The sequence below is a fragment of the Nilaparvata lugens genome, chromosome 9, assembly GCF_014356525.2.
Source record: "Nilaparvata lugens isolate BPH chromosome 9, ASM1435652v1, whole genome shotgun sequence".
Lineage (NCBI taxonomy): Eukaryota > Metazoa > Arthropoda > Insecta > Hemiptera > Delphacidae > Nilaparvata > Nilaparvata lugens.
In genome coordinates this window covers 25655700-25680348 of record NC_052512.1, presented here as the reverse complement: position 1 = coordinate 25680348, position 24649 = coordinate 25655700, and the positions used below count along the sequence as shown (strand labels likewise).

General features: G+C 35.3%; 1 protein-coding gene across 2 annotated transcripts in view; it reads left to right on the top strand.

Moving 5' to 3' along the window:
* The window catches only part of LOC111055994 (casein kinase I), a 162483-nt gene that overhangs the window by 60150 nt on the left and 77684 nt on the right, over window positions 1-24649 (top strand). For both annotated transcript variants that reach the window (XM_039435696.1, XM_039435697.1), the window contains exons 2-3: window positions 15633-15673; window positions 24515-24584. In XM_039435696.1, coding sequence (XP_039291630.1) covers window positions 15633-15673; window positions 24515-24584 — 111 coding nt within the window. The remainder of the gene's footprint in view (window positions 1-15632; window positions 15674-24514; window positions 24585-24649) is intronic.

The window sequence follows — 24649 nt, the reverse complement described above, 5'->3', positions numbered from 1 at the left end:
CTCCAGTCTATTTGCGGAGTTCAATTAGGATTGCACGACAGGTCAGGACACCAAAGTGTCAACCTCTGCGAAATAAGTACCAGATCACACCTTTATTTACAGTTTGCAATTGAATTTCTGGGTATGTAGTGTAGCCGCCGCCGGCCGGCAATGTCACTTTACAATTTAATTTGAGATGGCGCTCTATAGTGATGTTTACGTGATGCAGACAGTCTAAAGTGGATAGTTCCGAATCAGAGGTTTTTGTTGTTGTTGTCAACTGGAAATTAGTTTTGTCACCTCTTCTCTGTTGTACTATTAAATTTTCACCCGCGTGAGTTTGACTTTGAACTTTCGACATTGATTGAATGGAAAAACCAATGTTATTTACAGGCAATACTGACAATTTAGGTGAATCCCTCTATTGGTTCTAGGACTAGGAATTTCGATGGTGAGATTTGCTTCAAACTGTCAGAGTTCGTTAACGTTTGTTTGAACGTGGTTCTATTAGTTTATTGAAGGTGACATATGACGAAGAACCTGCTGGTCTATTAACTAGATCAACTTCTACTGAAACATTGTTTTAAAATACAGTGGTAGGTGACATGCCTCCGTAGATGTCGTCCGATGGACGGTTGTGAGCTGTGACGTCATAGGTGACCTTTTCTACTACCGTGAGATTCATGTCAAAACGTCAGCACTGGAAGCATTCATGCTACTTATAAGGAATGATGATCATACTTGAGAGAGTTAGATTATGGATGTTCTCCATTCCTGTTCGAAAATTCATGTCAAAATGTCAGCACTGGAAGCATTATGCTACTTATAAGGAATGATGGTCATACTTGAGAGGGTTAGATTATGGATGTTCTCCATTCCTGTTCGAAATTTCAAAGAACTATTAGACTGGAATACAATAATTTTAATAATATCCTAATCAAGTCTCTAATTGAGAAATAACTGAATATTTATAAATTTGTTAATCTTCCGGCAGTCGCGCTGTTGGGGTGGTGTCAGTGAATGAGTCATGTCTTCCAACACTTTCCCCCATCACTCCACTGAGTTGTAGTATCAACCGAGCAATGGTTCAGTCTTTAGGTGCCATTTAGTCGCCACAGTGCATAAGTCGCACTGTGCATAAGATAGGGAAAGGCTGTATACGGGGACTGTAAACGAACCAATAACACAGAATTGATGGCTTTGCTTGATGTACCTTATTGGGCTATGAAATGGTAATCATCCAAATGTTCGTAGGCGTAAAATAATCGAAGAAGATAGAAAATAGTTATTTGTGCAACTAGTGCGCAAAGTGACAGTTTGCTGCATCGAAAGAAACGTTTACGCCCGAGCCGTAGGCGAGGGCGGAATGGTTTCTTGAGTGCAGCAAACGAACTTTGCGCACGTATTTCACATTAAATTTTTCCTACAGTTACCATTGAATATGAAAAGTGGGTAATTATGGGTAAAATTGCCTGAATAATGTCGTAGTGTTTGAATGGCGGGGGGCAGCTGTGTGGTGTGTGCTGTGGTGGCACTGTGCTGTCGTTGTCCTTGGTTATAATATCTACTTAATAATTAGCGCGTTGTGCTTCGTTGCAGCTCTGCTCACTATAGCAGCCACAGCAGTCACTGTTACCAACTTCATTTTGATTTTGCTGCACTGTTGCTCCATATAACCTACTAACTATTTTGCGTTGTCATGCTGCAAATCTGGAGTACGCAAAGTACTCACTTTGCGCACTAGTGCGGAAAAGTGATTCTTTGCAGCCTGCAATCAGTGCACAAATGGTCACTTTTCAGGGTATCTGAAGGAAAAGTAATATTATACAATTAATTGATATGTTTTGGCAGTAAACAGAGTACATAACACTTGGAAAATTGGATGTTGTAAAAAATACAACGACTGCTCGTGTGATTGAGTAGGGTGGAAGGTTAAAAATAGAGATTTTTGCAATCCCGCACCACATAAGTCAAAGAAAATTGGTAATTGCATCGAGTCTGATAGTCTCTTTTGGCGTTTTGATGTAAGGAATCGCCTGCTCTTCCTATATCTGGATGTTCCAGCATGGGTCCAGGGGGCGGAGTCCCCTGACTAAATAAAGCGAGCGAAGCGAGCCCGCCAGATATTTGACCGACCGGTCAACAATGCAGGCAGTATATAGATCAACTAGATTCTATGGGTCTCATTTATTTTCAACTAGTTGGTCACATGTTGCATCCAGACTGACATGCTTCCGAAAATGTCGTCCGAAATATTTGATGGACGGACGTTGGCTGTGACGTCATTGGTGAACTTTTGTACTATAGTGAGCTTCATGTCAGCATCAGTCAGTATGGCTAGTCTATGAGGAATGATGTCAATCTCACTTAGACAACAACCCTTCTATTCCAGTAGAGCTTAATATAGAGACATCGTATAAAGTGCATGTAGCTGCTGCATTCTATAGTGAGGTCCACGTTATATTATAATTGCAGTGTTAGATTGGCAATTGTATTGCTGTCCTTGTCTATCATTCAACAAAGCGGATAGCGCTATCTCTTTCTCGCTTTGCTCTGTTGCCAGATCTAGTTTAACAATGTTGAATTTATAATTAATTAACAGAATATTTCATCTTAATTATGAAAATTATTATTAAATTATTGAAATAGTATATTTCGCACCTAGAGCAGAAAATGAGATTTTTCCAGCTCGAAATCGGTTTTCAAGTCCGAGGCCGTAGGCCGAGGACTAGAAAAGATTGAGAGCTGGAAAAACATTTTTGCCCGTGGTGCGAACGATATTTTTCGCCACACTACAGGTATTGCTGACAAAATAAATAAAGAATACAAAATAAAGAATACTCGTTAAGCTATCATACCTATCTCTTGATTTTAGTGGTAGAAGATTTGCAGTCAGGATTTCAGATTCTTTTAAAATTTCACTTGGAATACCACAGTCATCTTCAAGCATTTTTGAAAATTCGGAATGCACTAATCAACAATAAATAATTGAATAAAACTGGTTGCGAAGCGAATTAGTTTGATTCGAAACTGGTACTGAAATCATGGCGTCTTCATCTGATGATGAAAGTGGACACTCGCCCGATCTAGCGGATGACTTATTAACTACTTCCATGAGCGGCTGGAAAGAGACAACTTTCTGGCCTAGACCGGAAAAGAAACCCTTTTCTGACGTCGTCTGCAAACAAGGTCTTTCAGATCTACGTAGGGACTGGAAAACAGCTGCTTTCTGTGCAGTGTGGCGAAAAATATAATTTCTTCTATATAATAAGAGAGAGTAGGGTTGTGTTTGTTCGCATCAAAACATGTCAACTTGTGGATTGCATACCGGAAAAACAGGAATGATTTAGATCTTCAAATTTTGCACATAGATTCTAAAAATATCAATTTCGTGCATCTCGAAGCTTAAATTTCAATTTTCCTTCTAGATTTTTCAGAATTAATGTTGACATTCAATTCATGGGTCATGAATACATACCATATGTTAATATAGAACTATAATCTCTTCGAAACAGATGGTTGAAATTGGTAACTAAATTAATAGCCAGGCCAATTTTGTCAGGTTGGCATCAAGTTGAGGAAGGTTGCTGAACAAGATTTGAGTTATATTACTTAATTATGTTAGTACCAAGTTGAAGAAAACTGACTTACGGGATATAACAATTATGGTTGACGCATCATCACGTCTAAACTACTAGACTGAAATCAACTTTAAAATTCTGCATAATATGCAAATACTATATTATAGTATCTCAATTAACTGAGGATGGTCCCATACCTACTTCAAACTCTTCATCATCCCACTCAGTCAAGTTTTCTGTTTTTCAAGTTTTAAAATGAACCCTTGCAGAGCACGGGTTACCTGCTAGTGCTTAATAAAATATAATTGATTATTTCAGCTACCGTCAGCTACTGTATCAGCTACCGTCTATAGAAGGTATTGACAAGACAGAGGATCGGCAAGGTTGTTCTGCTATCTTTCTCCACTGCCATTATAACATGGACCTCACTGTAGATACATCGTATATAGTGCATGCATGTATTTGCTGCATTCTAGTAGAGTATATATTATGATGAGTCGGTGTGATCTATTTGTAAACTGTTAACACACATTGCAGAGTGAACTCGGTCAAGGGCCGACCTGTTTATTAGAGCCCTTTATTATTCAGCGCTCAAAGCGAACATGGCACTAATAAGGTCTGGCGGTGAGTGGAGTAGGAAGAGTAGTGGAATAGAGCAGACAGAGGAAAATGGATGAGGCAGACGGGAGAATGAAGATGGTGGATGAGCCGGTGATGGAGCTGGGGGAAGAAGGAGGGAAAAGAGAATGTAAAAGACTGAGGAAATTGATGATAACAACGAATAACAGGAGAATGAAGACGCCGGAGGAGGAGGTGGTGGTAGAGTAGGAGAGGAGTAGGAGGAGAAAAAGGACAAAGTGTAACATGATGAAAAAACTAAGAACAAGAGAATGAAAGGAGAAGGAGAAAAGGTCGAAGAGAATATCATAGACTGAGGAAATTGATGAGAACAACGAAAAACAGGAGAATGAAGACACTGGAGGGGGAGGTAGTGATGGAGTAAGTGAAAGAAGTACAAGGAGAAAAAGGACAAAGAGTAATAGGATGAAAAAACGAAGAACAAGAGAATGAAGATACTGGTGAAGGAAGAGGAGGCGCGGAGGAGTGGAAAATATAGGATGTTGAAGATGGAAGACATTTGGAGGAGGAGAACGAGAAGTGTAGAGTGCTGGATAAAGAGTGGGGGAAGGAAACTGAGGAAATGGACAAAGGTTAGAAGAAGAACAACAAGCTGATGAAGAAGTATAAGGACGAGAAAATAAGAAGAACAAGATTGCGTAGGAAGAGAATGAATGGAGAATGAAAAACATGAAGAGAGTGAAGGAAGCGGAAATATTGGAAAAGTAAGTATAAGAAGGAGATAATCTAGGATTAGAAGAAAATTGATGAATAATTAGAAGAGAGAATATAAGATTACTGACGATAATTGAGAAATAGGTGTGTATATACAGATGAAGTTGAATGATGGAAAAAGGATACCAAGTATAAAATATAAGAAGAAAAAAGGATACTAAGTAAACATGTAAGGAGATATAAGTAATATATGTAATATAAATAAATATATGTAATATATGTAAGGATACCAAGTATAAAATATGAGGAGAAGAAAGAATACTAAGTATTATATGTAAGAAGAAGTTTGAATAATAATAATAATAAGAAGTTGACTAAAATGAAAATGTGAAAGAAAATAATGACGAATGAAATAATAATTGTAGGACAGGAATGGTGGTAATAAAAAAAAGGAGAATCTATTATTATTCAAAATGATTTTAAGTCCCGTTTGCACAGTCAAAGCTTTTAAACTGCATCTAATCAGCTGGTGGCTCAAACTCAAAATGAATCATATTATAACAAAGAGACTTGATAAGGATTTAATCCAGTTTAAAATAAAATTTATGACCTAAATAAATTAAATTTATTTTAAACTGTCACTGTGCAAGCGGCCCTAAATATAGAGAAAAAGTTTAGAACACTACGAGTAATAATTTTAAGGACGGAATACCTTGTGAATATGTAAAGCATAAAAAGCATTGACATTATTTTCTATAAATAATACTGTCAGATTAATGTGATTCTCTTCAAGGGATCAAAAAAAAGGAATTGAGAAGGATTGTTGGGTTTGAAAAAACAATGTAGCAAGGAGAGAGATAAGGATAATGGAGAAGAAGATATGACGAAGGAAGAGAATGGAGAAATGAGCAGAAGTGGGACATTATATGAGAGAAGGAACAAAGAAAGAACAGTATTGTACTTTGGATGGGGGAGTGTGAGAGAGTAAGGGAGAAAAATATTATGCAACGTCCAAACTGTATACAAAATCAATGCAATCCACCCTCATGCTTTCTTTCCCACTCTCCCTCACATCCACTCACTCTCTTTCTCTCTCTCTTCTCACTCACACACACCTCTCTTGTTTCGATGTGCATTGTCACACCTCTTTTTGAATTCACCGCTGATTTGTGCGATAACCTCGTTTTCTATCCCTAGGCCAGTCAATCTGCTATTGGTGGATTCTGATTGACGTCATCTTCACTGATATTCACTTCAATCTGTCAGCATATTTGTTGAATGGGATGCGTTGACTGAGTGAGTCATATGTATGGGAACCTTTCATCTAATTGGAGACTATTGTAGATATAAAACTGTGACTTTCAGGATAAGTTATTGGTCAAATACTCTACCTTTTGACGTACAATTGAATTTCAACCCCTCATAAGGGGTTGACTTATGGGGATTGTAACTCGAATATTTTGAATGTAAACACCCATTGTGTGGTACATCATTTTTAAGGCATTTTCAAAACGAGAAAGATGACATCAATAAAAATGTTCTGTGATACTTTTATCTAAAATGGCTGCTGATCGAAGTTTTAGTTTCTAAAGAAATAATTGATGAAGTTCATCAGCCACCATTTTGGATAAAAGTATCATAGAACATTTCTATTGATGTCATCTTTCTCGTTTTGAAAAGGCCTATAAAATGATGTACCACACAATGGGTATTTACATTCCAAATATTTGAGATACAACCCCTCATTTCTTTAAAAACTAAAACTTCACTCAGTCGCCATTTTGGATACAAGTATCATAGAACATTTTCATTGATGTCATCTTTCTCGTTTTGAAAAGGCCTTTAAAATGATGTATCACACAATTGGTATTTACATTCAAAATATTTGAGATTCATCCCCTCATTTCTTTAAAAATGTTAACAAAATGAAAAGATTGTAATATCAGAAATGTGATAACACAATACATAACCAGAAAGGTTGTCTACCATAGTCTGTCTCATATTATTATTTTAAATCTACATGCTATTCATATCTTTCTAAAATCCAAAAGTAATGCAAAAATTACAAATAATTAATTGAATGAATAGATAAAATGAAAATAAATACACTTTGTCAACCAAAGCTTCTCTCTACAAATTTAAATTTCACAATAAATTACGTGTATAAAATTATCAACTATACGTAAACAGTAAAATACTGTTCCCCAATACAATCAAGACTCATTTTAAACTGGAAAAAACTACTGATGAATGAATACTAATACTACTACTTGCTCTACAACTACATTAATAATTAAACTCTCTGATAAACTCGTTTCTAATAGAAGCAGCCCTTTCCACATACTTATTCATTTATATATTGATAGATACAATATCATTCTAAACTATGAATGATTGGGGAAGGAACAACAGGCTTAAAGCCCAAAACTGTTCCTTTCCCAAATTTGGATAGAAATTGTTCAAAAATAGGTTATACTCATCACTTCATAAGGTTTATACGTTTTTCACTTCATGCGCTAACATACTCCATTCTGTTCCAATCAACCACTCTATCATCTCCGTATCCGTTATATGCGTGCTCGAACACATTTTATTCACCCCCACTAGAACGGGACAAACTCCCCGGGAAATGCTTTGTCTTCTCTCTGTCTCAATTTACACATTAAGTAGTACAATTGTGCCTCAAGAAGAGGAAGAAGAAGAATGAGAATAAGAGGATGAAACCTATCGTTCTCTCATCTAAGTTCAATTTCAAATAGTTTATTGCTTTTCCCTTGTTCAACAGGATATATAGGTTATGAAATTGCTCCGGAGCGGCTCTCTGCAAATTGTATTTGAAATTTTCCTCTTTCATGATCTCAATACAAAAATCTGTAATCTCGTTTCCATTCAATCCTGTCTATCGAACATCCCTACATTCATACTTCTCAATATTTTTATCCATTCCAAATTCCAAGATGTCCTATGTTCTATTATTTTATCAGCTAGCTTTCTAGGCAGTCTATCTCTAGCCGTATTTATTGCCTGAGCGTATGTTTGACATGCTTTCTTGAAAAATGATTTTAGAGATGCTGGTTCAATGTCGAGTTGCAAATTATTCAAGTACTTCTTCCAACTATAGAAAGTAGAATATTCTTCTAAAATATTCATAAAGCACGATGAAAGAGATAACGTAAGGGAATAGTTATTTGTGCAACTAGTGCGCAAAGTGTCAGTTTGCTGCACCGAAAGAAACGTTTACGCCCGAGCCGTAGGCGAGGGCGGAATGGTTTCTTGAGTGCAGCAGAGGAACTTTGCGCACGTATTTCATATTAAGTTTTTCCTACAGTTACCATTGAATATGAAAAGTGGGTAATTATGGGTAAAATTGCCTGAAATGCATCAAATGTTTTTCTGTGTAATTTTATTATCGATAAAAACCTTAATTTATTGTCAAATTGAATGAAAATGTTGTCCTCCATTATAATATATAATAGTAATAATTAGCGCGTTGTGCTTCGTTGCACCTCTGCTCACTATAGCAGCCCACTCACTGTTACCAACTTAATTTTGATTTTGCTGCACTGGTGCTCCATATAACCTACTAACTATTTTGCGTTGTCATGCTGCAAATCTGGAGTACGCAAAGTACTCACTTTGCGCACTAGTGCGGAAAAGTGATTCTTTGCAGCCTGCAATCAGTGCATAAATGGTCACTTTTCAGGGTATCTGTAGGAAAAAATTTTTCTGCACTCCAGATTTGCAACATGGCAACGCAAAATACTTAGTAGGTTATATGGAGCAACAGTGCAGCAAAATCAAAATGAAGTTGGTAACAGTGACTGCTGTGGCTGCTATAGTGAGCAGAGGTGCAACCAAGCACAACGCGCTAATTATTATTCATTATATATTATAACCAAGGACAACGAGGACTTTAGGAATAATAAAATTACACAGAAAAACATTTGATGCATTTCAGGCAATTTTACCCATAATTACCCACTTTTCATATTCAATGGTAACTGTAGGAAAAACTTAATATGAAATACGTGCGCAAAGTTCCTCTGCTGCACTCAAGAAACCATTCCGCCCTCGCCTACGGCTCGGGCGTAAACGTTTCTTTCGGTGCAGCAAACTGACACTTTGCGCACTAGTTGCACAAATAACTATTCCCGCACTAGAGCGGAAAAGTGATTCTTTGCGTTCTGTAATCAGTGCAGCAATGGCCACTTTTCAACGTAACTGTAGGAAAAGAATCTTTCAATTTCATTGAGTGAAGTGGAAGAAACTGAGAAAAATTGAGATGAAAGAATCAATATCAGAGTAGATCGACTACTTTCGGGTTTGGCAGGACCCTCAATTGTTCAAATTGTGAATAAAATTTTGATATGATTTGAAGCAGAATAATATTAAGTAAAGGACAAATATAGACAGATTCATTCATTCAAATTCAAGTAATCCTTTCATCACAAACTACAAGCTAACATAGGAAGCTTGATAAGTTGGGTGAAGAATAAATAAAAATGAAGAAAGTTTAGATGTGAGAAAAAAACATTGAACAATTAGAAATTGATTGAATTCTATCAAGTACAGAACTTTAATCAACAGGAGAAGGTGGCATTCTATCTTCTTCTTTTTTTTCTTCTTTTTCCGTAAGATAAAGAAGAAAGTTGAGTAAGAGACTTACCGTTGAGCAATTACAAACAGAAAATAATTTAATTCTATCAAGTCTTTGGTCGACATGAAATCGATTATAAAGCAGGAGGGACTCTATAAAGATCTTCTTATCTCTCTTTCACTTATTTGGGGGCACTTCGTTATCATATTATTCCTCTTTGCTGATTTCTCCTGTTTGCTTTCATCCCTGTCTTCTATGGAGACATATGATATGATGGGATCATCTTCTTATTCTTATAATATAAAGAAATCAAATCCAATCATCTCTCCCCTCTTATTCACAGGTCTTCTCATCTGACATTGGGTTATAATCTTCTCTTTCTCTTCCTCTCTCTCTCTCTATCCTCATTTAGGGCCGGTTTCTGAGCTCGAGATTTGGCTAAGTTCTAGACTTTAAACAGCTGGAGTCAGAAAATTGGCTTTCCGAAACGGATCGTAGTCGTAGTCATTGTAATAGTCAGGTTTGAATTCAATTTAAAAAAAAAAACTAGAAAATTAAACACAAAATAAAATAGAGAGAAAATAATGTCAAGTCTCAACTATTTTGAACTATTTAGAAATGTTTAATTTCGTCAAGGAAAAACGTTTCCAATTATAGAAATGAGAAAATAAAACCTGCGACTACGCCCCGTTTTGGAAAGCCAATTTTCTTTTCTGACTCCAGCTGTTTAAAGTCTAGAAATTATCTAAATCCCTTCGGAAACCGGTCCTTAGACATTTTAAATCCAAATTCCAACACTTCCACTCCACTATTTTCCTGTTGTGTGGAAGTGATATTCTTTTTCATCATTCTCCAATAATAGGCAATCATTTATTCAAATTCAATCGATTTAGGCAGTTATATTACAATATTATAATACCCATATGTTATTCTAATTATTGCATCCCATTTTCATTCCGAACCATATATCTCCATAATAATTAAAATACAACGAGTTAGCTATACATTGTTATTCATTGTGAATCAGTGCATAGGCCAGCAATATTGACGTAAATACTAGACCAGACTCTCTCTCACTCTCTCCTCTCTCTCTCTCTCTCTCTCTTCTCTCTCTCTCTCTCTCTCTCTCTCCTCTCTCTCTCTCTCTCTCTCTCTCTCTCTCTCTCTCTTTTCACATTATGTTCTCGCGCAGCTCAAACAATTTCCCCGACCAAATTGATTCCCGATAACTTCAGTAACAGCCGACGATGCTCCGCTCTCAAAACGGCGGGAAATTTAAACGCATTTACGACAACTCAATTAGTGGAGTAGTAGTGGCGCAATTTCAAACCGCTAGCCCCCCTCTCGCACCTCACCATCAATATATAGACAGATTCTCTTCTTACTGTCGGCATTGATTGAATGGGGAGCCACGATGTTATCTATGAGGATAAATTGTTCACACAATAGTAGAAACAACGAGATAGGATTTGTGCACTGTTTTAAGGAAGTTTGATTGTGAAATCGGGGTTTTGGATTAGTGGTAAAAAATCTGGTTTCTTGGATTTGGTGAAATCTACATTATTTATCTACGACCGTTTTATAATGTAAACATTACAGCATCACAATCAATCTAACAGGAGTCTTTTCGCAATGCATTTTCAAAACTGTATTATAATAGGACTTTATGCAACGACTTTAACATTATAAAGCTGGGTTTTCTTTTGTGCGTAAATGCCGTCGTCGACCACGACAGGGTGAGGATCTCAGATTGGGTAGATTTCAATTCGTCTGAATAACCTAAAAGATAATGTTCAATTATGTATTAATGGGGGAGGTTGAGTTCATACTTTCTTATTCTTTTAAATGGCTATATATGTTGATATTATTAGAAATGTTTTGATTCTAGAATAATAAGCACCAATAATTAAAAGTTATTCAATCAGCTGATTTAGCTCACTTAAAATTTGGACAATATGAATGTCAACGATGCTTGTCGTCGTCGACTGTGGAAATTTACGCACAAACGAAAATGCACCTTAAGGCTAGCTTCACACACATTCGGTTCGTTTTCGGTTCGGTTCGGTTCGTTACCGAAAACAAATGAGGCTTTCATACATGTCAGGTTTTAATTCGTACGGTTCTAATTAGGTATTTTCTTCTCAAACACAGCTGTGTTTGGATTTTCACAGTTCATGCTGGTATATTTAAATATAACAGCTGGTGTTAAATTGTAAGATGTTATTTCTTGAACAACAAAAATTAAAGTTAATTAAAAATTGTGAATTATTTGAATAGTTTCTTTTTGATTATGTTAATTTTGGATGTTCAGAGAGATTATTTTTTTAAATTGAAAATTTTTTCCTTGTTTTGACACATGGTATATAAACTTAATCTCTTCTTTCCATTGATGAAATCATGCAATATTAGTGTAAAAATAAAAAAAGAAAATTTTTCCTGAGTTTCAATTTATACCTTTCATATTTTTTTAGCAAACTATTCATTGAGAACAAAATGTTCCTGTGAACTAACATAAATGAATTGACCATATGATTTTGACTTGGAAAATTTTGAAACATATAATCACGATATCAGGTTAAAATAAAAACAAAAAAGGCAAGCGTGTGTAAAAGACTGTTTTTTCCTGTTTCCGTAGCAACGAATTCGAATATGATGAAACCTATTCGTGTCGAGGGGGCGTTCGGTGCTATGCGGTTGCTATTCGGTACCGAATTCAAACCGAATCATCGTTTCACACTTATCGGAATTTGCCGAAAACGAAACGAACCGAACCGAAAGTTTGTGAAAGTAGCCAGTCTCGCTAGCAACAAATTGAAACCTGATGGAATTTATGAGAGTCAAGTGGGCGTTCGTTTCTATGCGGTTTCTATTCGGTACCGAATTCAAACCGAATTACCGTTTCACACTTATCGGAATTTGCCGAAAACGAACCGAACCGAATGAGTGTGAAACTAGGCGCACACAGATCGTCATTGGACGAACGGCACGCATCGGATGGATCGGACGATTAGATTTGATGCATTGTTTTCAATTGGAGTGCGCATACCTATACGATGCGGATAGATATGCGCACCAACCCCAACAGCTATTAGCTGTTTTCACACCGTTATCTCGCCGACACGACATACAGACAGGATTTACTCTGATGGACAGTACAAGAGGAGGCTGTGGTTTATAACTGTGTGAGGTCTACTGTTCACAGGACTACTAGTAAATCAAATTTATGAAAATCAGATTATTCTTGAAAATAAAATGTTACTGCTCAAAGTATTAATAATATTAATAATACTAATGCTTATGCCCACATAAGCTCTTAGGGGAGTGCATGGGTAATGAGTGAGAGGGATGAGAGATGACGACTACTTTTTACTTTCCTTGCCCTATTACCATATGTAAGGAAAGTATTGCTCTCCGAAAAAATTAAGGTCCGAAAAAGTGGATTTTGGGTATTGGTCTGTATGTGTGTGAATGTATGTGTGTCTGTGTACACGATATCTCATCTCCGAATTAACGGAATGACTTGTTATTTGGAACTTAAGGTCCTTACAATGATCCGACACGAACAATTTCGATCAAATGTAATTCAAGATGGCGGCTAAAATGTTGTCAAAAACAGGGTTTTTCGCGATTTTCTCAAAACCGGCTCCAACGATTTTGATCAAATTTTTACCTAAAATAGTTATTGATAAGCTCTATCAACTGCCACAAGTCTCATATATTAAAAAATTTCCGGAGCTCCGCCTCATCTATGCAAAGTTTTATCATAGATTTCCAATTATCAGGCTTCAGATACAATTCAAACAAAAAATTTCAAGTGGAGAAGATAGGGCAGAATCTCTTCAATTAATGTTAAGTAACATTTCCAGACCTCTATTTAATTGTTGCGGAGCGCAACCAACAAAGTAATTATAGCCAGAATGATCGCCAACGTTCGTAACGGACAGGCACCCTAACAAGAAGAAGAACGTTTCTACCTAAAATTGAAAATAAGCTCGAAATTCGAGGAAATGTGATTATTCAGTTGCAAACAGTTGGCAATGATTGTTGATTCTATTAAATCATTCACTACAAAGAGATAGCAGACTTCGTGTGTCTCCAGCGTTATTGTACTGTCACCAGCTGGCTCAGGTCTTCGAATAGTAGACTTGAGATGCGCGTGAACACTAGCATCAGGTGATCAATTTTTATAACGGCAAGGAAAGTTGTATGAGTGCGCCACACCAGATTTTTTAGTTTTTCGATTTTAGGATAAATGTTGTAAAAGAACTATTATTTGATTTGCAGTTTATAATGTAGGTGGAGGGAAAATGTTCTGTACATCACGACTGAAAAATTCTTTTTCCCCCTCAGGGAAATTGTTGCCCTCGACTTCGCCTCAGGCTTCAAACTTTCTCCTCAGGACTTCGCCTCGGGCTTCAAACTTTCTCATCAGGGAGAAAATCTATATTTTTCACTCTAGATAATATATAAATAACTATTTTTGTGGACTTGATTTTTATGAAAACTAGAATTATAATACTGTTTGTGATACACCCGGTTGGTCTCCGGTTTGTCCGGAGAATCATTAAACCGTTCATTAGTTAATGGATCTTTAAAGTTAATGCTCCATTAAAACTACTCGTGGGTATCCCAGGATAATGAAGCCTTAGAAGGAAAAGCGAAGAAAATGGGAATTTTGACTGTTTCTCATAAGTTTAATTGTTGAAGGGACCTTCTTCTTATGAACCACCAGTCTACTATTATCAGTAACTGAAATCTTTATTTCAATGCAGCAGTATATGATTAATGGAGCGACAGAGGTCCAATGAACGATGTAAAGTTTCATTGGAGTTGAAGAATGTTCTAGAAACCAAAATATGCACTGTACCGGAGTATTAACTTCAATGATTGATAATCTAGTTGATAAGTGTCCTAGAAACCGCGACATAATCAATTATTTTCAGCGCTAGTTTTGTATTAATTTTTATTTCACCATCTCAAACAGGTCTAGTACCTCGAGATGCTAAACCTCAATTGTCATTCCATTTTTTTGTATGTAATAGTATTTTGCCCATGTTGTAAAATTTGTATTGCTTTTATTATGTATTTCTAAGATGTTGTAATTTTTACTTTCCTTGCCCTATTACCATAGGTAAGGAAAGTATTGCTTTTCCGAAAAAAATTAAGGTACCCCAATTTCTACATTTCTATACGTTTCAAGGTCCCCTGAGTCCAAAAAAGTGGTTTTTGGGTATTGGTCTGTGTGTGTATGTGTGTGTGTGTGTGTGTGTGTATGAGTGTATGTGCGTCCGTGTAGACGATATTATCTCATCTCCAAATTACTTGAAATTACTTGAAATTTGGAACTTAAGGTCCATACAATATAAGGATCCGACACGAACAAAAACAATTTCGATCAAATGCAATTCAAGATGGCGGCTAAAATGGCGAAAATGTTGTCAAAAACAGGGTTTTTCGCGATTTTCTCGAAAACGGCTCCAACGATTTTGATTAAATTCATACCTGGAATAGTCATTGATGAGCTCTATCAATTGCCACAAGTCCCATATCTGTAAAAATTTCAAGAGTTCCGCCCCATCTATGCAAAGTTGGATTACAGATTCCCAATTATCCGGCTTCAGATACAATTTAAACAAAAAAAATTCGAGTGGAGAAGATTGAGCATAAAAATCTCTACAAATTATGTTGAATAACATTCTCACCTAAAATTGAAATTAAGCTCGAAATTCGAGAAAATGTGATTATCCAATTGCAAACTGTTGGCAACTGTTGATTCTATTAAATCATTCACTATGAGAGAGATATCAGACCTCGTATATCTCCAGCATTATTGTCCTGTCACCAGCTGGCTTAGATCTTTGTTTATAAGTAGACTTGTGATGCGCGTGAACACTAGTGTCAGGTGATCAATTCTAATAACGGCAAGGAAAGTTGTGTGAGTGCGCCACACCAGATTTTTTATTTATTTTTATTTATAATACTTTATTCAGCTCCAATCATTCCTTACTACTACTTCTGACAACATATTTGTTTTCAATTGTTTGGATAGTAGGCCTTTACATATTTTCTCATATGATTCAGATCATTTGTGACTAATTCCAATGTACTAATTGCATTTCAGTCAATATCGAACCTGATGTATGTGTTATTACCAATTTCTAATAAAAATATTATTTTTGCAGGGAAAAATCTCTACAACAACGAACATGTAGCCATCAAAATGGTGAGTAATATTTTTTCCAATAATATTCATCAAATTTAGTCAAAATGTATTCATTATTCATTTCATAGTGATATCAGGAAACCTCCCGGTTTATGAACAAATTCATATGAACTCCCATGAGTTCCCTACGATCAAGGGGACAAAATAACATTGAAAGTGTTCACAAATATTTAGAATGTGTGGCTCACAAAACGTTTAAAAAAATAAAGTTATTTGAAACTAAATTTAGGCCCATCTGTCGTTTATGATTGGATAGAGTTTATGATAGTTGTCAAGCTTCATATGTTCAACGATTTCCATATAGACCAATATAGACATAAAAAAGGGGGTGTGCTTGCAATTTATATTGTAGTTCTGATTTTTTCATATATTATTTAAGTACATAAGAGAAGTCCAGAACCAATTTCTTCATGCAAAATTTCCTTGTGCTAGATACAGGGTGGCCCAAAAACCTCGTATTTTCGCCTCATTTTCCAGTTTTCAGCTATTTCTGCCAAATCTCGTAATCGGACAGAAAAATTTGCTTTCATCTTTTTTTAGATTATAAAATTTTGAATAAAATGAGATCATTTGGAGCTCTCTATCTCTAATGAGTACTGAGTTATGAATTTTCAAAAACGAGTGAAATTTAAAGAAAAAAATCAATTTTGATGAATTTTAATTTTTGATCAACAATATCTTTCGATTGTTACCATTTAGATTTATAATTCAAATCCCTCTGGGTGTATTTTTGTGCTCACAATCTGATATCAGGTAGAGCGCTCCATAGAATAGAATAGAGAAAACAGAAGTATTTCACAAGAAATGCAGCTTTGAATATAGAAATTGGCCATTTTTTGTGTATTGGAATATGGGCTTAAGTACTCAACAATAAATTTTCAATTTTTTGACCGAATTTGACTTATGATGCATGATTTTGGACCGTCTTGACGAGCCGAGAAGAATGAAATGTAGTACGATGAAATCTGAGCATTGTGTCAAAAGTTATACGTGTTTGAAATTTCGATCCTTCAGGTGTCCTTAAGCGCGCCTCTCCACTAGGAAATACTGAAATGAAGTGCATCTAACGGGTGATGAACTTATTTCATTGAACGGGTGATCTCATGAACTTATTTCATTGTACGAAATATCAATGTGAGGACAATGTAGTTGGTGAAGATGGTTGAAGATGAAAATTAGGTGTTTTTCACAATACAAGGAGCATTGTTGTCAGGTGTACCTGAACATCTATAAGAGATAGAGCGCTCCACCTGATATCAGATTGTAGAGCACAAAAATACACCCAGAGGGATTTTGAATTATACATCCAAATGGTAACAATCGAAAGATATTGTTCATCAAAAACTAAAATTCAACAAAATTTATTTTTTCTTCAAATTTCACTCATTTTTGAAAATGCATAACTCACTGGAGATAGAGAGTTCCAAATGATTTCATTCCATTCAAAATGTTATAATCTTAAAAAAAGCGAGAGCAAATTTTTTTGTCCGATCACGAGATTTGGCAGAAATATCTGAAACTGGAAAATGAGCCGAAAATACGAGGTTTTTGGGCCACTCTGTATCTAGCACAAGGAAATTTTGCATGCAGAAATTGGTTCTGGACTTCTCTTATGTACCCAAATAATATTTTGAAAAATCAGAACTACAATATAAATTGCATGCACCAATGTACCTTGTGACTGGACTAATAGTAGATAGCAAGATTCAAGTCATTCCAGCATATCTGATTATATCTGATTATTAGTTGATTTTTGTCAATAATGATCAATCAAATGTTATTCCCCAAGAAAATATATTTTCCCATGATTTCACAATACATTTTCATAATATTGACATTAATATGTATGTAGTTCAGTATATTTCTGCATAGTCTTCAATTAATGATTTGGAAACGGTGCGGAGCCAGATAAGGATAGAGCTATTTACTTTGTCTGATGAAAGTCAAGGATAGTAAACACATTAAAAAAGTCATTTCGTATGGCTTTTGTTGGTGGGGATTCCCTTGCGGGAAGGTCCCACCCAACGATCCAAATATACTAATGTCACTATGTACAGATCGTTGGTCCCACCTCGCCTGAATATATCATTAAAGCCGTTAATGGCCTTACGACTGTCATACTTCAGCCGGGACCGACAATTTTACGTGTCCATCCGATAACACGAACACCAAACCAATGTTAATCAAGTGCTGACTTCATATCTTGAATTTCATTGAAGTGGTAGAATTTGACTCCACGTCTCGATCAATTGTACAACAATCAAGGAAGGGTAAGTGGAGCCACAAAATAATGAACAATCAAAGGGAGATTGGTTTATCTAGATTTGTATCTTTTCACGGTTTTCTTTGCTGTATTTTTTCAAGTTTATCGAATTTTAATCTTCCTGCTCGTGTTGAACGAGCGTCAGTGAGCTCTCACTTTTGACTTACTGAATGCCAAAGTCGTTGTCCGTCTGTTTGTATGTCCTACAATAACTTTAGAGAGAATTGATCAATCAGTTTCAAATTTTGAACTCTTATTCTTCGAACCATTTTACAGATCAAGTTCGTTGGACATCTAAATTGACTCACTCCTTCGTACTTTTTCAGGATATAAAAATAACATTGAAAGTGTATAAGAATAAATTTGTTGTGATTTATCATTTTAGTCACCTGAAAAATTCATTGCATGCAATTACATCAGTTTTCCCATTCATTCATCAATAACAGCAGCTTAGGTTATTCGGAAGCTATCACACAGACATACCTTAATGCACTGACACATGATTTCAGCTGGTTAATATACAACATAATTTACAACTTTTGCATCAACAAACTGATACGGGTTGAGATATCAATGTGCGCGTTTCGCCATTCATCTTCTCTTGGAGCTCTGTATAGAAATCTTGTATCATGAATTTGGATTCATATAAGGGACAAAGATATTGGAGCGATAGAGTAATTTTTCATTCCAAATAGGATCCCCAATGAAACCTTTTGTCAAATTATTATTGTAGAAGAAATATAGCTGTTTCCATGATTTACACCAACTCTGTATAATTCAAAGTTGCTGGTTTCAAAGATTACAATACAACAATTCTTGAGTGAGTTCTCAAACCCATGGGGTCACTAATGTTAGATAATGGTCCTTCAAATTTCACCAGTTTTCATTAGTAACCTATGTAATCCATTAAACTCATTACTGTGTGCATTGGAGCTATTTCAGCACCACTAGAACTGGTTCAATATTCGCCAGATTTCAGGAATAATTTGTTTGTTATTAATGTTAGTTAGGTCAGTACCGTATCCATTTGAGTTATTTTCGTGCTACGTGTCTTGTCAAGTAGTACCTGAAAAGGGTAACACTCAGACTACTAAATTTTGTTTCCTCCTGTCAACTAGAATATGCATCCGAATTTGCCAGCTTCCATGGTCTTCATTTGTATGTCAGTGATGTAAACAGAGCAGTTAGGTTTTTATCGCGAGACTCACATGAAACTGTCAGCGTTCTTATGAAAGAACATAGATACATCCCCATCCAACCAATGATGAATCACACGATATTGTATTCATGTAAGTTATTCTCGGGTTACCTGTCGCCGTGTCGAGTGATCCCTGAAAATGGTATCACTTAGGTCACTAAATTTAGATCTTCTGTCAACTAGTATGTAGCGTATCACTCATAGTGTGATATGATACCATTAGACATCCGTCCATCCTACTACGCATGTCACAGTAATGTGCATCTTCTAAGTAATTTATTATTCATGTACGTATAGCTAATTCTAACCCCCCAAATTATGCAGAGTGATTGCAACGCTATTGTCTGAATTTAGACAGTAGGTCAATAATTAAAGAGAGTTAAACCAAATGAAAAAGATTGGTTCATTGAAAATCTTGAAAAATTAAAACTATTAAATTACGTTTAAGTATTAGTTAGTATTACTTAGTATTACTAATAGTATTACTTAGTATTACTTAGTATTACTTAGTATTACTTAGGTCACTAAATTTAGATCTTCTGTCAACTAGTATGTAGCGTATCACTCATAGTGTGATATGATATCATTAGACATCCGTCCATCCTACTATGCATGTCACAGTAATGTGCATCTTCTAAGTAATTTATTATTCATGTATGAATAGCACAAATAGCTAATTCTAACCCCCCAAATTATGCAGAGTGATTGCAACGCTATTGTCTGAATTTAGACAGTAGGTCAATAATTAAAGAGAGTTGAACCAAATGAAAAAGATTAGTTCATTGAAAATCTTGAAAAATTAAAACTATTAAATTACGTTTAAGTATTAGTTGGTTGAGCAAAGCAAATTCTATGTTTCAAGTCAATCGGCGTTTGTCTGATTGTACCGCAGTTACAGTCGTAGTTATGGTCCGATTTGGATGAAATTTGGTATACGAGTACTTTAAATCAAGGCGCAGAAACGTATATATTCAAACATATTTAATTCATGGCCGTTTCAAGATGGCGGCCCTTTATTCGGAAATTTTACCCTGAAAATCAACCTAACTTATGATGAACTGGATTATGACTGGATATAAATTATCCATATACGTATAAATTTTATAATTTATGAATTATTCTGGATATATATATTATTATGTGCCGGTTGCACAGAAGCCGTTTAAATTTTAACCGTGATCAATTTCACGAGAACCAATCAGACTTTTCTAAAAGGCCCCCTCTGATTGGTTCTCATGAAATTGAATTCAAACAGCTTTTGTACAACCGGGACTATGTTTCAATCTCAAGTCCCACATTCCAAGTTTCAGATTTTTTATTTCTCCAACCGTGCATCCTAGCTCAAAAGTGTATAGAACTTCTATTTCTCAGCGTCCTCCACCGATCCTATTGCATGTATCATCATACTCTAAATCCAATTTCTATGTGTGTTTGTGTGTTAATAGGCGGGCGTGTGTGAGTAGTGATGTTAGTGAGTGTAGCGAGTTCTACTGTTCTCCGAACTACTAGTAATCACCTATATAGTGTGTATTCAACACACTGCACAATAAAATGTACCTTCCAAATTTCTAATGTTCTCATTTATTTCATTTGTGTATAATCCATTAATATCTTTAAATTTAAATATATGTGAAACTGTTTGAGATATCGATGTGCAGTCACCGCCATTCATTTTCTCTTTAAATTCTGTATCAAAATCACTTTCAACTTTGAAATTTGTATCAAATGACCATCTTCTCATGAAAAAAATTATGGCTGACAGCAATTTTGAAGCTACAGAAGAATAGTTTTTTGATTAGAATAGGATCCCTAATGAAACCTACTGTCAAATTATCCTTTCATAAGAAATATTAAGCTGTTTCCATAATTTTCACCAATGCTGTATAGTGAGATTCACTTGAAATGTTTATAGTTTCTTTCAAGCGAATGCTGACATAAAGTGAATATTGTTATAGAAAAAAGGTCAATATGTAACCTCCTAGGCTACCTATAAACACATCGATTTTTGTTGGTACGATATTTTGCCTATTAACGATATAAATCCTATTAGATTAAATAGATTATTGCAAACATATGATGTTTTGCCAAGTTCCGTTTGAGGCTGTGCAAAGGCTAAAAAAAAACTTTCTACTGGTGACATTTTTTTAAGTTTTTCAATTTGTATACAATCAAGCTATCAAAATGAAAAGTTATCTCAGGAAAAAGATTTTTCTCCAATCATTAATTTTTGAGATATGAGCAAATAAAGTTTAAATTTTTGGGACAGGTAATTTCAAATTCGGTAAGAAAAAATACATGAAATTTTGAGGATGAATGGTAATGTTGATTAATTAAAATAAAAATCTTCTGAAAACATCATTTTTTGAGAAAGTTATTCAATTTACCAAAAATAACTCAACTAAAAGTTTTTTTGGTAAATTGAATAACTTTCAGTTCTTGGTCATTTTTGGAAAATTTAATAATTTTCTCAAAAATTGATGTTTTCAGAAAATTTTTATTTTAATTAATCAACATTACCATGAAGAATTCATCCTCAAAATGTCATGGATTTATCTCATACCGAATTTGAAATGACTTGTCCCAAAATTTTTATTTTTTTGCTTTTGCACAGCCTTAATCTTATGGAATTTATAAATACAGCAAAATATCTTAGGTTCAAAAATTGATGAGTGTGTGCTGGGCATTTTTTCCTGATAAAACTTTTCCATTTTGATAGTATACAAATCAAAAAACTTTGAAAAATAACACCAGTGAAAAGCTTTTTTTTTAGCCTTTGCACAGCCTTAATCTTATAGAATTCATAAAGACAGCAGAATATCGTAGGAACAAAAAATTGACGTTTGTGTGTGTGCAGGGCTTTATTGTGTATACTCCACCAAACATCCATATGAGTTGGAAAGAAAAGCATTTATATTCAATATACACGTAGAAAAGCATGATATTTAATATATCTTTCATCTCTGTGTTAGACTGTGAATAAGATTAGTATTTCCTTTTAAATCAACTTCCCATTCAACCAGTTTGAAGGCCCGGTTGCCCAAAAGCCGGTTAAATTTTAATAGTGTGCAATTCCACGAGAACCAAACAGAGAAGGCTTTATTGAAGACTCTGATTGTTTCTCATGGAATTAATCACGATTAAAATTTTACCGGATTTTGTGCAACCGGCACTCAGTCTAATGTTCCTGCAAGATGAACTTGAAGCTAGAAGCTAAGAATATTGGTGGCTCCTGGTGAAATGATGACAAAGGTGGGAGGGGAGAGAATGCATTTGAAGAGCAAAAAGAGTGGAACAAGACGAGTAGAAAATAAGAAGAGATAAAGAAAGCTAACACCTCCATCAATAAATTGAAGTCTGTCTGTGGTCAGTCGCATGTCAGAAAATTGTCAATAACGTAAGTGATGTACTGGCTGACCACTAACCCCTCTCAAGTCAAGTTGTAACAAATGATATTTTTTACTTCAGCTTCATACAACATCTATTGTGGAAAATGCACCCTGATGTAGGCCTACTAAATGTACTGACTGCAATGTTCAAAATGACATATCCTGATTTACCAATCATTTCAAATATAGTTTTACTGATTCTCTACACCTCGCTGAGGAATAAAATGTAGAAGAACTGCAATATTGGAAATAGCGACTGGTTTTTCAGCCAAGTAGAAAGAATACAATATATTGAGGAGAAAACTCTGGTGATGCATGATCTAAAGGTGCATTTTCGTTTGTGAGTAAACTTCCGCAGTCAAAGACAACAAGCATTGTTGACATACATATTGTCCAAATTTCAAGTGTGCTAAAACAGCTGATCAAATAACTTTTTATTTATTATTAGTGTTTATTATCAAAACAGGAATCAAAACATTTCTAATGATATCAACATATTAGTCCAGTCAAGGAAAGGTTATAGAGGGAAAAGTTGGGAAGACAATTTTCGACCCCGCAGTTCTGATCAGGGTAGAAAGGAGGTAAACATATCAAAAGTCCCCACCCCTACCCCGTGTGCTAAGGGGGTGGGGGTGGTTTAAAGGTACCATTTTATGGTTTCTCGCATAAAACTAAAAAACTATGTATACTAAGGACATGACTGGCATATAACAAATTAAAGCTTACATAATTTCCTACAATATTCATTTTACAACTTGTTTCATATCTCCTCTAGCTTTCGAGATATCCGCTCTTGAAGGTGTGACATTTTTGAAAAAAAACACGTTTGCCACCAATGTTTTTTCTAGTTTTGCTCTTATAACTTTTTAAAAATCGATGGGAAAAATCCATATTGATTATAAGCTTATAGAGCATTAAATTCTATTCAATCTTATGTATAATTTCACACTTTACGAATTCCCTACACCTTTTGCAGCAGCTTTAGGCCTAGTGTTGAGTGTGAAATCTCCATTTTCGCAACAATAGACCAATTGACAAAAGGAATTTGAAGGGAACGTTTTAAACAAAATTTTTGACTGCAGCTTTGTTGAGACTAGTTGGGGGGAGAACATATCAAAAGTCCCCATTCCTAACTCATTTGCTAAGGGGATTAGGGTGGTTTAAAAGTTGCATTTTTCAGCGTTCTGCTTCCACGCTCATATCTTGACAACAATGCATCCAACCGACTCAAATAACTACTCAAAAATAAAGCTTGAAAATTCTCTACACTTATTGTTCAGTGGAATTTTGTGATATTACCAACAGTTACCCGAGATATTCGCTCTTGAAGGTGTGTAATCGTTAAAATAACAGGTTTTTATCCAATGTTTTGCTCTTTCAGGGCTTACAATTCTCCAACAATGCATCATAAAAACTTATGCTTATCGTTGGTTTGTAGAGCATTGAATTCTCTTTGAAATACCAATAGTTAGTCAAATAGAATAGTTAGTCAAAATCAGAATAGTTACTTATCCGTTATTTTTCTATTTATTTATTTTATTTTTCTGCTGAGGGTGATGTCCACATGATCTCTAGGCTTGTGCGTGGGTAATGAGGCGGGTGATAATCAGAGATGAATTGACATACTATTTTTGGTGGGTTCCGAACCACCGAGAAGCGATTTTACAACTCATGAATCATATTCAGAGGATTTGGCTCAAGCGGTGACCGTTCCAACGGGTGTAGCAGACGCATGGTTCTTAACTTTAACCAAGTAATAGCTTATCAGCGCGACCACTGAGTCAAACCGCTCCCAAAGAAGTTCAATTTAGAAGTTCATTATATGTATGGAGGTTTTGACTGTATTTCGTTGTATTCCAATTCACGCTGTTATATATTATATTTGATTGTAATATTTATATTATTATACTGACCATATTATCATTGTTTATTTTTGTGACTATAAAAAAATATATATTATTTTTCAAATTTCTTGTTATTTTTTATTGTTACAGGAGCCAATGAAGTCAAAGGCTCCCCAACTCCATTTGGAGTACAGGTTCTACAAGCTCCTTGGAACGCACGGTAAGTTCAAATACTCAATCACAACATTATCCATTGAATTGTTTGTCCTTTTCTTATTTTATTCT